This window comes from Podarcis liolepis (assembly GCF_965112155.1).
Source record: "Podarcis liolepis genome assembly, chromosome: 7".
NCBI classification, from domain to species: Eukaryota; Metazoa; Chordata; class Lepidosauria; order Squamata; family Lacertidae; genus Podarcis; species Podarcis liolepis.
Window position 1 is genome coordinate 70,101,997 of NC_139561.1, and position 16,323 is coordinate 70,118,319.

General features: G+C 45.8%; 1 protein-coding gene and 1 long non-coding RNA gene across 8 annotated transcripts in view; one reads left to right on the forward strand and one right to left on the reverse strand.

Moving 5' to 3' along the window:
• Positions 1-16,323, forward strand: part of PTPRU (protein tyrosine phosphatase receptor type U) — a 360,572-nt gene that overhangs the window by 314,298 nt on the left and 29,951 nt on the right. For 4 of the 7 annotated variants that reach the window (XM_083512078.1, XM_083512073.1, XM_083512074.1 and 1 more), the window contains 3 exons: positions 4,870-5,005; positions 6,746-6,895; positions 7,916-8,089. In XM_083512078.1, coding sequence (XP_083368204.1) covers positions 4,870-5,005; positions 6,746-6,895; positions 7,916-8,089 — 460 coding nt within the window. Of the gene's footprint in view, positions 1-4,869; positions 5,006-6,745; positions 6,896-7,912; positions 8,090-16,323 lie in introns of all 7 variants that reach the window. The other 3 variants (XM_083512072.1, XM_083512075.1, XM_083512077.1) reach the window with 1 other exon arrangement.
• LOC310710921 overlaps positions 1-16,323 on the reverse strand; it is a 525,357-nt gene that overhangs the window by 2,109 nt on the left and 506,925 nt on the right. The gene's annotated exons all lie outside the window — the stretch shown is intronic.

The window sequence follows — 16,323 nt, forward strand, 5'->3', positions numbered from 1 at the left end:
TATTATTATTATTATTATGGAAGCTGGTCCACTATTTGTCCAGTAGCTCAATTTTGCATGTTTTGGACTGGCAGTGGCTTCCCAGTATCTCAGATTGAGGTCTTTCCCATCGCATGCTACCTAGTCCCAAATCACACAGTGACTGGCCCAAAATCACACCCAACGAACTTCATGGCTAAGTGGGGGATTCAAACACCAGTCTTCCAGGTCCTAATCTGGCTCTACTCTAACTGCTAGACCACGCTGCCATCCTCACAGTTACATGGCCTGCATGGCTACATTGGCTGTTCTGCTGAGACGGTGGAAGACCATGAATGTTGCACTCCTGGTCTTACACCTGCTCTTCTTCTTCTTTTGCTTGCAAAGCAGCCCCATGCTAGCACAGAACACAGCAGCAGCACTGTTCCTCGCCGTTCTTTATAACTTCTGCATTCTGTGCTCTTTCTGTGCTAGATAAACAAGAAAGGACTGATGAATGAAAGCTGGGGAATTTCTCCTCATCACCACTTTTCTCCCTCCCTTTCTCTCGTCGATTGCTTCATCAGTATTCATTCATCAGGGACAACCAGTATAATTAGTTTCCCCAGCCTGTAATCATTGATAATCACAGCAAGTGATTCATCTGCCCCAGAAATTAGTATATGTACTAAGAAGGTCCAATGGAAAGGAGAAGTGGCTTCCCTTTGCGGCATTTGGAATTTTGCTGGGGCTTGGATGGGTGGATCTTCGTTCAGGAGGAAATCTGTGGGGTCAGCTCTGTGCTACAGGCAAGCTTTCCCTAAGAAACAACAATCTGTCATGAATCTGCTTCTCTTGGCATGTGTGTGAGCGAGCTGCTTTTGTCTAAAGCAGGTCTGGGAAGGGACCTTGGCAGAAACCTTCTGGCTGCCATTGCAGGAATATATCGATGAATGAGATGTTGGCTGTGTTCACGCATAGTGCTAAACCATAGTTGAACATTATGTCCTCGTGTGCTTTCCCTTCCTCTCTCTTCCTCTGGTGCAGCTGTGAAGAAGGGATTTGGTTAGGTTTATTGTTTTATTATTATTATTATTATTATTATTATTATTATTATTATTATTAAACTTATACACCGTCCTATACCCAGAGGTCTCAGGGCAGTTCACAACCAAACCACAACATATAAAATCAAACCAAAAGCAGTAACCCAATAACCCCGCCCCCAAAAAGCCACATTCTATATCAATAAGATAAACCAAAGGCCTGGTTAAAAAGGAATGTTTTTGCCTGGCGCATAAAGGTGTATAATGAAGGCACTAGGAAGACTTCCATGGGGAGATCATTCCATAGACAGGGAGCCACTGCAGAGAAGGCTCGTTCTTGTGTTGCCACCCTCCAGGCCTCTCGAGGAGGAGGCACACGGTTCGTCTAAAATCAACCACCTTCAGCTAGTGCTTAATGGACAAATCACATCTAGATAATAATAGCAATAGTTAATGATAGATCCTAGTTGGGAGACAATGGTAAACTGTGGTTAGTTGAAAATGGAACCAAATGCCCCCCAGTCTCCCTTTAGGGGAGGAGAGTGGGATAGGGGAGTCTTGTGCAGCTAACACTAACCTGGTTTAGCTGTGCGTACCATTAAAATGGGACACGGGTGGCGCTGTGGGTTAAACCACAGAGCCTAGGACTTGCCGATCAGAAGGTCGGCGGTTCAGATCCCCACAATGGGGTGAGCTCTCGTTGTTCGGTCCCTGCTCCTGCCAACCTAGCAGTTCAAAAGCACGTCAAGTGCAAATAGATAAATAGGTACCGCTCCGGCGGGAAGGTAAACGGCGTTTCTGTGCGCTGCTCTGGTTCTCCAGAAGCGGCTTAGTCATGCTGGCCACATGACCCGGAAGCTGTACACCGGCTCCCTTGGCCAGTAAAGCGAGATGAGCGCCGCAACCCCAGAGTCCGCCATGACTGGACCTAATGGTCAGGGGTCCCTTTACCTTTACCTTTACCTTTACCTTTACCATTAAAATATGGTTTAACTAATTTTGCACTTCATGTGAACCTGACCTTTGCCCTACATTTCAGAAACCTCAGGCTACATAGAATTGTGGTTGGCAAATGATCAAGATGAAAACACAAGAAATAACAGACCCCACTCTCATGCATTAAAGCCAACTTTTGACCCATGAATTAAAACGGGGTGAGGATTGAAACCCAGTTGTCTGCTTTACTATTCAATACTCTAAGCACCACACCACACTGGATCTCAGCACTACTCTCTCTCAAAAACCATAAAAAAGCTACAAAGAAGGGTTGGAAAGCTTGGATAAATTCTATTTGTCTGGCACATTCTTCACTGTTGTTTAAAGAAAAGTAGGTATTGATTAAAAACAAAACAAGACCCACAACATTAAAATATAATCACATCCAAGAACTACAATACATTTTTTTAAAAAACCCACTTTTCAGGTGGCTTAGCCTTGACTCCCCAAAGCCTGCTGTAGCAAATGGGTCTTTCAATAAAAGATGAGCTCAGGCTTGGACTTGGTTGAGTTTCCAAAGGCCAAGACTTCTATCACAGGGAGACAGCCATCAAGAATGCATCTTCGCCTTCAGCATTCTAATTCATTGGAGCAGTAAAGGAACATATGGAAGAAGTTAGGCCAGCCTTTCCCAACATGGTATATTAGGAACAGAGGAAGACGCCTCATACTGAGTCAGACACATTGGTCCATCAGGCTTTCTCAACCTCGGCCCTCCAGATGTTTTTGGCTGTGATGGCCTGGGAATCTGATTCAGAAGCTGAACCTGAGGAGTCCCAGCCTGCACAGGAGTCCCCGCCTCCAGGGCCGGCTGAGCCGGGGCAGGCGGTTGGATCTGAAGGGCCTGAATCTGTGCCGGGTCCTCAGGAGCAGACACCAGATGTATCCACTCTGGCTCTGGAGGTGATTGAGGACCCATTGCCTGCAGGTGTGCCTCTCCCAGCCCTGTCAGGGGACGGTGAAGCTGCCCCTGGGTCCAGTAACCCTACAGCCTCTCCTGAGCTGCAGAGGCTCAGGGCAGAGAGGCGGAGGGAACTAAGTGCTCTCAGGAGGAGTGCTCACCTTAAAGCCAGGAGAGGCCGGTCACCTGTGGGCCGGGACCCCCCCCCCCCCCGGCCTCAGAGAAGATAAAGGCCAGTCAGCCCGGTCCCAGGTTGCGGGAGCAACAACGTTGGAAACCTGTTTCTGCCAGCACCCAGACCTGTTTTTCCGGAGTTCCCAACCACGCCCGGCTTCTTGCTTTGGACCCCGCTTCCCTCTTGGTGGACAGTCTCCAGACCCTCAGCCCAGGACCGGACTTTGACCACGCTTCACGGTACCCCCCCCCTGGGACCAGCACATTGGCCTACAACTCCCATGATCCCTATCTAGCAGGACCAGTGGTCAGGGATGATGGGAAGTGTAGTCTCAAAACATCTGGAGGGCTGGGGTTGAGGAAGCCTGAGTCTACATTGACTGGCAGCAAGTCTCCAGGGTTTCAGATTGGGACTCCCACCCCTACCAGAAGATGTTGGGAACTGGGTGTGGGACTTTCTGCATACTCTACCACTGAGCTGCTCCCCTTCCCCGTTATTTACTTGGGCAATTTATTTGCCACTTACATTTCAGCAAGTTTACAGCATAGATGAACACATCAGAAATAAAAAGTACAAAAAAGACCAGCAAATTTCTGCATTCTGGAAGGCGCAGTCAACAACTAAATGGAGCATCCTCTTTAGCATAAAAATAAACATTACACATAAAAATCAGCTGCAAAATTACAAGGAAAATTCCAGATAACGAAACACAGCAGACAGCTAAACAATATATCCTCAGAATATCAGGAAATAGAATATTACAAATGAAAATCAGCTAAGAAGTATGAATTCCACATTTTTAAATAACATGATTGACAATCAGGTAAAATAAAAATCAGCTCACTCTTCCCACTCCTCAATATGCCACATCAATTGTACAATCAAACAGACCAATCCAACTGAATTCCCAACCCCTTATATAAGCAATAAACAAAACTTATTCTAAATGTAGCTAAAAAATACATCCCAGTCAGTCTCACTCCAGTATACCCTTAACATGATCAAAACACATTAACATTATAAATCAGTGGTTCCCAAAACAGTTGGTGGAATTGTCGGGGGTTGGGTGGGGTGCTGGAGTTGTAAATGACTATCAGATGTTGAAAAGCTGGTGTCACTGGATCAAGTTAATCAATTTTGTTGAATTAATTAAACTAAATAGTTTAAATAAATGTGAAATCCATTGTTCCTGTTTTGAATGTTGTATTATTATCTTCCTTTTGTGAGTAATGCTCTTTATAGGGTATGGTAGGGGGCACTGGGGAAGAATTTATGGAACCAAGGGTGGGAAGCCTGAAAAAGTTTAGGAATCACATCTCTAAACCAACATACAGCGGTACCTCAGGTTAAGTACTTAATTCGTTCCGGAGGTCCGTACTTAACCTGAAACTGTTCTTAACCTGAAGCACCACTTTTGCTAATGAGGCCTCCTGCTGCTGCCGCGCCGCCAGAGCACAATTTCTGTTCTCATCCTGAAGCAAAGTTCTTAACCTGAAGCACTATTTCTGGGTTAGCGGAGTCTGTAACCTGAAGCATATGTAACCTGAAGCGTATGTAACCCGAGGTACCACTGTACTCAAACTTACTATTCTATCACACCCCCAAGCCACATTGCCCACACTCTGCAACCAACATGGTGATCTCCATCATCCTTGACCATTGGCCAGGCTGGGTGGGGTTGATGGGAGTTCAGAAAAATAGGAAGAGAAGGTACCGGGTTGGAGAAAGCTGTGTTATGCTTAGGCATTTAAGAGTCTACCATCCTCTCCTCCCACACCCACAACCCTCTGCAGTGCCGGCACAGGGAGGACAGGCTGTTACATCGTCTTGGACGTGATGCTGGATATGGCTGAGTGTGAGGGTGTTGTAGACATTTACAACTGCGTGAAGACACTATGCTCACGGAGGATCAACATGATCCAGACCGAGGTGAGATTTGGACATGGGGTGTATGGTCCCAGCCGGGACAGGGATGGACTGTGGGTTATCATAATGGCATGTTTAACATACAAAGCAGCATCCCGTGGGTTCATAAAATGACAATCACCTGGTTTTCATCTGCCTTGCACCAACTTCCTGTTCTGCTAAGGCCCCAGTAAGATTGGATCCTCTTCTTTCTTTTGCTGTGTAATTTCCATGTTCTCCTACTGGGGAACCCAAATTACTATCACTCTTCAAGGCCTGTCATAAAGCATTCTGAATCCTCCGTCCCAACAATTCACTGCTATAACATGCTACAACATCCTGGCCATGTTCAGGCATCACACTAAGTTGTAGTTTAACCTCGTTATAGCCAACATGGTGCCCTACAGATGTTGTTGGACTACAGCTCCCATCATCCATGACCACTAGTCATGCTGGGGCTGATGGGAGCGTAGCACATTGGCTACCACTGGTTTAGTGTGACATGAAAATCCTTAGGCCTCAAGTTCCCTTGTTTCAAACAAACCAAAGCTAACATTACCTACAGTGTGCCGCTTCAGGCAAAATGGCAAAACTATAGTTTAGCAAATGAAAGGGACCCAGCCCTATTTGTTGGAGTTCAGTCCAGCTTTAAGGATGCTTTAAGCCACCTCAAAAAATATCTTAGTGTGGTAGCGTATAAATATAAGGCTGTGCACTGTCCATTTTACATCCACTCTATGGCCCTGATCCATGGCTCCCCAATCAGGGAGAGCACCCACCCCACCCTGGATCTGGGTCTGAATTAGTGCATGGGGGAGGGGCTAAGGCTTAGGTGTCTTCCCCCCCCCCCAAAGCTTGACTTAAACACACAGCTGGAAGGAGAAGGAGATGTTGCATTTTACTCCCATAGTCAATTCTTCAGGGCTTCTCCAAGAAGCTGCTTTTGCAAATGGGTATCCTGCACCACGAGGGACGCGGGTGGCGCTGTGGGTTAAACCACAGAGCCTAGGACTTGCTAATCAGAACGTCGGCAGTTCGAATCCCCGTGACGGGGTGAGCTCCCATTGTTCAGTCCCTGCTCCTGCCAACCTAGCAGTTCGAAAGCACGTCAAAGTGCAAGTAGATAAATAGGTACCGCTCCAGTGGGAAGGTAAACAGCATTTCCGTGCGCTGCTCTGGTTCGCCAGAAGTGGCTTAGTCATGCTGGCCACATGACCCGGAAGCTGTCTGCAGACAAACACCGGCTCCCTTGGCCAATAAAGCGAGATGAGCACCACAACCCCAGAGTCGGCCACGACTGGACCTAATGGTCAGGGGTCCCTTTACCCTTTACCTTTATCCTGCACCACACCGCAAAATGCAGTAAAGCTGCTTGAAAAGGAGGCTCTTATACCATGCAGCATCAATTCTGTGGTGCTGCTTTAGGGATGTGCCTCAGACATGAAGGAGAATCAGATGGCGGACTCCCACCTTCTCCTGAGAGAATGCAGCCAGTGGTCAGGGTTTTCTCAGGGTTTTCCTAGGGTTTTACTGCCCAAAGCCTGCCTCTCATTTCTATCTGATGACCTGGCAGCCACAGTTCGCTCCTGGCTGTCCAAGCCAACCAGTCACAGTCCATGCCTGTCTGCACTTGACTCATCTGATGCCTAACGCCCTCCTAATATTCCTGATTTGGCTAAGGACTTGGACCTCAGAAGAATCTGGTGAATGATTTCAATTGCATAAATCGATAACCATTTAAACTTTCATTCCCTTCTCCTGAAGGAGCAATATGTCTTCATCCACGACGCCATCTTGGAAGCCTGCCTGTGTGGAGAGACCAGTATCCCTGTCAGTGAATTCAGGCCCACATACAAAGAGATGGTCAGGATAGATCCTCAGAGCAACTCGTCACAGCTGCGGGAGGAGTTCCAGGTGAGTCCATGAAAGCTGAAGGCTTCTTTGAACCAAAGAGACTTTCTTCAAGTGCACATTTATGATGAGCTTTTGGACCCAGGATTGCTAATAGCAAGAGCCCAGTATAGCCTAGGCATGCATCTTTTGTGATAACCAGGAACACAGAGATGGAAGAGACCATTGGGGTCTTCTAGTCCAACCCCCTGAAGTGCAGGAATCCTTTGCTCAAACTGGGCCTTGAATCCACCACCTTGAGAGTAAGAGTCATTAGTTGAGGATGTCACCTTATTTCCAGGCAAGGACACAGAACTATGTTACTAGCAAATGTTCAAAGCTTTTCCCAGAGTGGAGGTGCCAGGATTGGACAAAAGCTTTCACGTCTTGAATTTCTGCTTGCCATGCAGTTGCTGAAGGCGTGGGTATAGCTCCTGCCAGCCTAGCAGTTCAAAAGCATGCCAGTGCAAGTAGATAAATAGGTATCACTGTGGCAGGAAGGTAAACGGCTTTTCCGTATGCTCTGGTTTCTGTCATGGTATTCTGTTGTGCCAGAAGCGGTTTATTCATGTTATGTATTCAGGCCACACGACCCAAAAAGCTGTCTGTGGACAAATGCTGACTCCCTCGGCCTGAAAAGCGAGATGAGCACCACAACCCCATAGTCGCCTTTGACTTGAGTTAAATGTCCAGGGGTCCTTTACCGTTACCTGAAGGCGTAGGAGTTTAGGAAGGAAAAAGAGAAAAATGACAATTCTGTTTTTGGGAGGCTGGATGGAGGATGGAGAGGGGTGTGGGTGGGTTTAAAATTAGCCAAAAGTACAAAGGTAGAATTTGCATTCATTGCTCCACCCACTTTTGCCTCTACTCCCACCCACCATGAGCCCCCCTGAATGTTAACAAGAAGGGAATGCAGCCCTGGGGCTAAACAATGTTCCCTCCTCCTGATATAAAAGAAGGGTGCCTGTTTATTGTGCCTCTTAAATTTCTCCTGACTCTGAGATTATGAAATGCTGCCTGACCTGGTTTCCTTGTGTCCAGCAGACTCTGAATTCCGTAACACCCCACCTGGATGTGGAGGAGTGCAGCATCGCCCTTCTGCCACGCAACCGGGAGAAGAATCGCAGTATGGACGTGCTGCCTCCAGACCGGTGCCTCCCCTTCTTGATCTCCATGGACGGAGACAGCAACAACTACATCAACGCGGCCTTAACCGATGTAAGTGCATTGCCAGGGTGTTATGGGCGGGGAGTTGAAATGGAGGAGGCCAAGCCCCTCTCTATCCTGCACCTGATAAGGTTCAAGCTGCCACATTCAGGCTCCGAAGCCGTTGAATGGGAACGTGGAATCAGGACCTGCCTTTCAAAGACTGAAAAGAAAGTTCAAAATGCAAAGTTTTCTAAGTAAGCAACTAGATAAAGGTCTAGAGATACTTTCAGAAAACGCACAGTTGTTGTCTAATTCAGGCTATAATTAAAATGAGTCACCGTATATTTTAATTGGCCTTTGGTTGATTAATATTTTGCGCTTTGAATTGTGTTTGGGAGGGGTATTGTTTCATTTTGTTTCTGTTCTAACTATTTATTTGTGCTTTTATCCTGTATTTTTATATTGTGAACTGCTCTGAGATCTTCGGATGAAGGGTGGTATTATAATAGAATAACACAGCATAACATAACATAACATAACATAACATAACATAACATAACATAACATAACATAACATAACATAACATAACATAACATAACATAACAACATAACATAACATAACATAACATAACATAACATAACATAACATAACATAACATAACATATTTACAGCAGAGAGGAAATGAAAGTTTTTCATTCAAAATGGCAGCTGTGATGAAGTGGAAACTGTCCCCTGCAAATTTGAGGGGACTGGAAAAATTCTAGAATTTATTTGGAGCTAGGAGCTTTTCCAGACGAGTAGCTGCTTCCTGCTCTCTCTCTCTTTTCCAAATGTGGCTTGGAACTCCTCCAGCAATGCCTCCCATAATAACTCACTATGATTATAATTTAGTGTCTAATATACTGTTTTTTCTTGTTGAGAACTGAAACCTATTCAGCATGCACCCGTATTTCCCAGGAAGGATATATGCTCCTTTACAGCCTGTAGATTGATTTGGAATCAAGCATCCTCTAATCAAAAGGGGTATAACTCAGTGGCAGAGCAAGTGCTTTGCACACACAAGTTCTCAGCTACAATCCTCAGCATCTCCAGGTAGGGCCTAGCGTCGCTGCCAATCACCATAGACAATGCTGAGCTAGATGGAACAGTGGTCAGACTTGATATAAAGCTATGCCCTTTAGAGAGTTTTGGCTAAACATTAGGAAGAACTTGCTGATGGCTCCATCTGTCTGAGAATATAACAGAAGCCAGTACAAAGACATTAAACACTGGTCAGTTAAGTGGCCGGGACACCGTATTTTCTTCTACTTTGGGAGCACTTATCAGAGAGGGGCTGTGGCCTTGCATGTGAAATGACCCAGGTTCAATCTCTGCCATCTTCTCCAGTTAACAGGATCAGGTAGACCTTTATTTCTCCCAAGAGCTTCTGTCAGTCAGAATTGACAACACTTGCTTAGATGGATGGATAGTCTGATAATGGGCAGCTGCCTATGATCTTCTCTGCTCTTCCTAGACATTTCTGTGCTGTGTGATTTGATTTTTCAGTTTCAGTTCTTTTGGCTCACTTTGTCTTTTCACCTGTTCTTTAAAAAGAGACACAAAGCACATTCTAGTCTCTCTCTCTCTCTCTCTCTCTCTCTCTCTCTCTCTCTCTCTCTCTCTCCCCCCCCCCCCAAGAGAAGACAGTGATGTAAATTCAGCAACCACTCCTTGAACAATTCTACCTCTCTCTTCTCTCTCCTCCCCCGCGGTCCCTTTTTCTTTCCAAGCCAGGGGAAATAAAATCCATTATGCATAGAAGTTCCTTTGCAAGTGCACGGGCTGAACTGACACACCGTGTTATTGTAAATATGTCTAACAAAGAGCAGGGAGAAGAGGGAGTCAGGAGCATCCGAGCTGAACACTGCCACTGCGCTCCCGTCTCAGGAGCGTGCCGCAAAACCGAGAGTTAAGTGGTAGCAAGGCAGAGGGAGCAGATAAGCTTTTCATTCGCTCCCACCACACAGATGTTGGGATGGGGAGTGGGAGTGGTGTTGGTCCACATTTTAATTCCCATTTCCATAACTGCGCTTCCAGGAGCAATGTGCAAAAGAGAAGATCCGTTATCCTTCGAAATTCACACATCTATGAATTTTGCAATGCAGTTTTGTGAGAGAGAAAAAACATAGATTAGGGAAAAAGTGTGCATTTGTATGAGCACATGAACATGCATTCTGGGTGCAGAAAATCGCTTGCAGAAATGTGCATATTGGGCAGAATTTTGCACAAGCCTCTGCCTGTTAGGATAAATTCACATTAAAAATGCATATGAATTTTCATGTGGACTCTCTTTTAAAAAAATAAAAAAAATCACAAACTGATGAGGAAATGTGGAGAAACTAAGTGAACTTAGAACTTGAAAAGTGGGGAAATGAGAGAATTAGAAATGGACAGATAGCATAGGTTAAACAAGTGGGCATGGGAATCATGCCAGCTCAGTCTGCCCATGGTTTGGCTGTACTCCACTGGCTTCACCCCCAATTTCCATATGCCTAACAGGAAGTCCATAATATATGTACATCAGCAACTCCCAAGGTTAGGGACTTCAGTCAGCCAGGGTTTCCAGCTCTGTGGACTGCCTATGTATGTTCTGTGCTCTCAGGTCCTGATTATTCATGTATTTCTATCCCTGCTTTTCCTGAGTTGGGTTTCAAGGTGGCTCAGAATTCCTCCCCGAAAATATCATTTAAAATAAAAAGAAACTAGTTGAAAACAATTAGTAAACTCCAATGAAACACATTCAGAACCAGCATTCATCTCTTCATCCTGGAGAAGAGTGACTAGTGGGGTGCCACAGGGTTCTGTCTTGGGCCCGGTCTTATTCAACATCTTTATCAACGACTTGGATGATGGACTCAAGGGCATCCTGATCAAATTTGCAGATGACACCAAACTGGGAGGGGTGGCTAACACCCCAGAGGACAGGATCACACTTCAAAACGACCTTGAGAGATTAGAGAACTGGGCCAAAACAAACAAGATGAACTTTAACAGGGAGAAATGTAAAGTATTGCACTTGGGCAAAAAAAAATGAGAGGCACAAATACAAGATGGGTGACACCTGGCTTGAGAGCAGTACATGTGAAAAGGATCTAGGAGTCTTGGTTGACCACAAACTTGACATGAGCCAACAGTGTGACGCGGCAGCTAAAAAAGCCAATGCAATTCTGGGCTGCATCAATAGGAGTATAGCATCTAGATCAAGGGAAGTAATAGTGCCACTGTATTCTGCTCTGGTCAGACCTCACCTGGAGTACTGTGTCCAGTTCTGGGCACCACAGTTCAAGAAGGACACTGACAAACCGGAACGTGTCCAGAGGAGGGCAACCAAAATGGTCAAAGGCCTGGAAACGATGCCTTATGAGGAACAGCTAAGGGAGCTGGGCATGTTTAGCCTGGAGAAGAGGAGGTTAAGGGGTGATATGATAGCCATGTTCAAATATATAAAAGGATGTCATATAGAGGAGGGAGAAAGGTTGTTTTCTGCTGCTCCAGAGAAGCGGACACGGAGCAATGGATCCAAACTACAAGAAAGAAGATTCCACCTAAACATTAGGAAGAACTTCCTGACAGTAAGAGCTGTTCGACAGTGGAATTTGCTGCCAAGGAGTGTGGTGGAGTCTCCTACTTTGGAGGTCTTTAAGCAGAGGCTTGACAACCATATGTCAGGAGTGCTCTGATGGTGTTTCCTGCTTGGCAGGGGGTTGGACTCGATGGCCCTTGTGGTCTATTCCAACTCTTATGATTCTATGATTCTATTAAAATACCAATTGCCTTGATAGCAGCCCATTTGTCAACATCATTTGCACCTATTTTTCAAATACAGTGGACCCTCTAGTTATGTACCCCTCTGGATAGGTAACTTTTGGGTTACGAACGCGGCAACCCCAGAAGTGTATACTTCCAGGTTTTGCCCCGCACGCATGTGCAGAAGCACTCTACACACTTCGTGCATGCTTATAATAGCACAGCTAAGTCAAGACTCCAAAACACTAAAAGCCACTTGTGGACTCAGGGCTGGCCCAAGACATCTTGCTGTCTGAGGCTATAGTGACCCACCCTATTCCAGACATCAAGTAGAATACTGTAATGGTTCTTTCTTTGACATTAGTGATGGGATATTGTCTTCCACCATGACTCAAGAAGTAGGCTGTGCAGTGCTAGACAGACTGCACAGCACCCACAGCTCAGGCCTTGGAATGTCTCATTACCATATCCAGCCCATCAGTATCTACCGCCTGAGGCGACGGCTTCACTCTGCCTAATGGTAGGGCTGACTTTATTTGAACCTGTGCTTTTGGCAGGCCTGCTCATGAGATAAAAAACATGCCTCTTCAGACTTTCAGATCACATCTTCCCATACAATGGAGCCCATCTAGAATGAGCACATTTTTTCACAATCCTTTTATCCATATGATATGGCCAGTTGCAGCACTTTATGCAAACGAGTAAAATTCACAATGCCGGTTTTCAGGTAAAAGGGAAAATAAAAGTAGATGGGCTAAATTAATCAGTGACCTGCTTCAATTAGCCAGAGAGGTCAGTTTGGTGGGGGGGAGAGAGCGTTCTGAAAGCCGACAGTGACGTAAAACTTCCAAGGAAATGGAATAATCAAGGGTAAAGGGCTTCCTCTGTAGGTTTGTCTCTTGCCATCAAAGCACGAAAGGATTTGATTAGATCATGATGTGCTATATCCTTATTCACTTTCCAGAATCATCAGGGGCCGCCTTTAAAATCATCCCCTTCTTTTACTTGTGTGCCCTATGGCATTTTTGTAAATAACTAGGGCACAACAGGGAGTTGACCATTTGATTCATGGCCACTTTTAACTGGGCACCGTCGTAAATCTAGGCTTAGGCCTGGAACAAAAATTCCGGTCAAACTGTGGCTTCAGGGTTCTTAGGTCTGTACCTCAGGCTCATTTGCTCCATCCTCAGAAGGGCACCCACAGTGCCAGTGCTGCAGTCTCTGCCATTTCCCAATGGTATTGTTGGCAGATTAAAATGGTGGCTTGCCAACAGCATGCCACTGCTACTTAGGCAGTCAGGAATATAGAGGGCAGGTGGATAGATGGGCTCAGAGTTAGCAACTTCTTAGGATCATAGGTGCTAGTACCAGGCCTCTCTTCCTTCTTTCACACACTTCAGTTTCCTCACTTCCTGGATTGTGATAACGATAGTGAATTCTGGTAAGCTAAGATCCCTGCAAATATGCATTTGCTTCCAAAAGAGTCTTGTGGAGCAGAAGTAGGATTACTCTGGCTGTTCATCCTAACCCCTCAGGCCATTGCCCTTGTTTGGAGGACAAAGTAGAATATGGTATGACCTGCACCCTTTAAACTAGCTTGGGGCCTGAAATGTGGTGGAGGACAGAATTTCATTACCAGAGTTGAAGTAAGATTCAGTAGCCAAGGCAGTCATCTTCGCTATAAGGAATGGAGTGGAAGTGCCATCTTTTCATCAGGCAGCAAAACATATTGAGTGGCCCTGCTAGAAACCATGCTTTGAACTGAGTTTGCCTTTTCTGAATAGGAGGGAAACTGGTTTGGGGTAAACCATAGTTTCTTCAGTTCAGGTGCAACAGTAAACTGTGATTATTGCAAACCAATAAGTGATGGTGGGACATGGGGTACATTGGGGGAGGGCATTGGCTCAAGACCAAATGGACCAAATTTGATTTTGCTGTGAAATTTGAACTGTGCCCAAAGGAAGAAACCAGGGCATCACTGAAAAGTCAGGTGTGAGAGCAACACCTTCCCTTCCAACTGGAGGGAAGATGAGATGGGCTAATTTGATCCTGGGGGCACAGGTAGCTGTCTTGTGTTGAGTCTGACCATTGGTCCATCTAGCTTAGTATTGCCTACACTGCTTGGCAGTGGCTCACCAGGATTCCAGACAGAGTTCTTTCCCAGTCCTACAAGGAGATTCCAGGGACTGAACCTAGTTCTTTGTGCATGCAAAGCAGATGCTCTATCTCTGAGCTGTGGCCCTTCTCCTGGGGTTGCCTGTTGAAGGAGAGAGCCCTAATAGCTGACTCTGACTTGCACCAATTAATCACTTAACACCATCAACTTTCCTGCACAGCAGTGGCGTAGCGTGGGGGGTGCAGGGGGGGTCGGCCACACCGGGCACAACATCTGGGGGTTAGGGTTAGGGGGCGCAAATCCACGGGTTAGGGGGCGCAAGTTACTTGCCTTGCCCCGGGTGCTGACAACCCACACTACGCCACTGCTGCACAGATCCCACCTCTCTTGATTTCCTGCATTCCCAGTTCTCCTTTCTGTTCTGATCAGGTAGCAAATTGCTGTAATTATTTTTATGCAAGCACCGGAGCTGAAGAATGAAAAAAACTGGTGCTTATCTCTCCATTAAGTAGCAGCCCATGGAACTCATGGTACTCTTTCATCAATTGTGCCCCACTTTGCTGCCTTTTTAAGCAATTGGTGTTTTTTTTTGGGGGGGGGGGGAGGCTCTGTAAAATAACAAATTCGTCCTGAGATTCCCTTTGTCCAACTTCACCTCTTTGGAGAGAAGCTGATCCAAATCACCCGGCTGATGGGAGAAAAGAACTCAAGACTGAGATTATGCACTCTGTAACAGAGTTTGAAAGAAACTGAGAAAGCTGGGAGATGTTTTCTAAGTGCAGGGAACTTGTCACTTGAGCTCATAAGTGTTGTTTCAAGGGCTCTTTAGGAAGGCAAAGAGCTGAAGAAGAAAAGCTCTGCAAACCTGGATTGTCTGCTCCATCTCTGCAGGTGCCCCTAAAAGCCCTTGCTTCTTTTGAAGCGCTAACAAGCCTTGCAAAGTCATTACCTTGAGGTTAAGGGTCTTTTCTTTCCTTCCCCTCCTTCCCTCCTCCCAAGAAAATGTTTGTTAGAAGCAAAGCTTAGAGGAGCCTGCCTGGCTTTTCTGTGTCTTACCATTTCCCTCCCTCTACCCATTTCAAAACCCCAATAAATAGTACCAGGCAATGTTGGCTGAGTGATAGTTTAGATCCGAGAGCTGCTTTCTGTGCTCTTATTATCCAGAAGGTATAACTTCCTGGGGGGGGGGGCAGACGAAGAGATGATCCACTGGGCAGACATTTTTCACACTGGTTCTTAGATCAAAGGAGACGGAATTCTGTTTTGTTTTTAAAGAGATCTGAGTGCTTTTTTCCCATCGAGCAATATCAGTGGACAAAGGCTCATTCTTTTTAAAACTTTGTGTTTGCTGGGAATGAGGTCCTAAGCGGGAATGAGGTTTTATCACATCTCTCTCCTTCATCCTTCAATTTAGTCTGATCCAAAATGGGCCTCTGCCCTGACTCGCAGTGATATGTATATGTGTGATTTTTCCTCACCAGATGGTTATTTGTTACAGGCCACAAATTATAAGGCAGACAAATGGTATCAGATTAGGGATTCTGACTCCTGAGATTGAAAGAGGATCCAGCATGCTCCAAGATCCCCCATGGAATTACTTATAAATATGGCACAGAGTGTGTGGGAGAAAAGTATGCTCATAAATTTCCAGGCTTGATTTTACATGAGGGCATTGACTTCTGAAGTCTTGTATGGCTTGGAACCAAAGTCTCTCTAGATCCACCTGCTCCTTTATGAGTCTCTTTGAGGCCTTTCTTCAGGGATTCCTCACCCCCTAAGATCAAGAGGGTGGGGCTGAGGATCAGACCTTATGAGAAACAGTTGGGGGAGTTGGGTGTGTTGAGGGTAGCCCTTCAAATATTTGAAGGGCCATCACATGGAAGATGAAGCAATCTTGTCTTCTGCTGCTCCAGAGGGTAGGACCTGAACCAATGGATCCAAATTGCACAAAAGGGAATTCTGACTAAACATCAGGAAGCGTTGAACTAGGACTAGGAAGGCCCAGGTTGCAATTCCACTTAACCAAGAAATACACAGAGTGGCCTTGGGTCAGTCAGTATCTCTCAGTCTAAATTACCTCACAATATGGGTGTCATCTGGGGGTGGGCAGGGGACAGAGCCACCCCAATATTTTCAAGAAGGGGGCAACCCCCCCAAAAAATCTGCAGTGATCCTCAAAAGGACGTGCCAGGATGAAGATACTTAGCCCTTTGAGGATCACCAGAGCATCTTCTGACCCCCCCCAAATGTTGGGCACAACTCGGCACACCTGCCTCACAAGGTTTTTGTATGTATAAAAGGGGGTGGAGAAGCATGTACCTTGCCTTGAGCTCCTTGGAGGTTAGAGAAGATATAAATGTGATAAAATAAATGTGATAAAATAAAGACAAACATTTGTC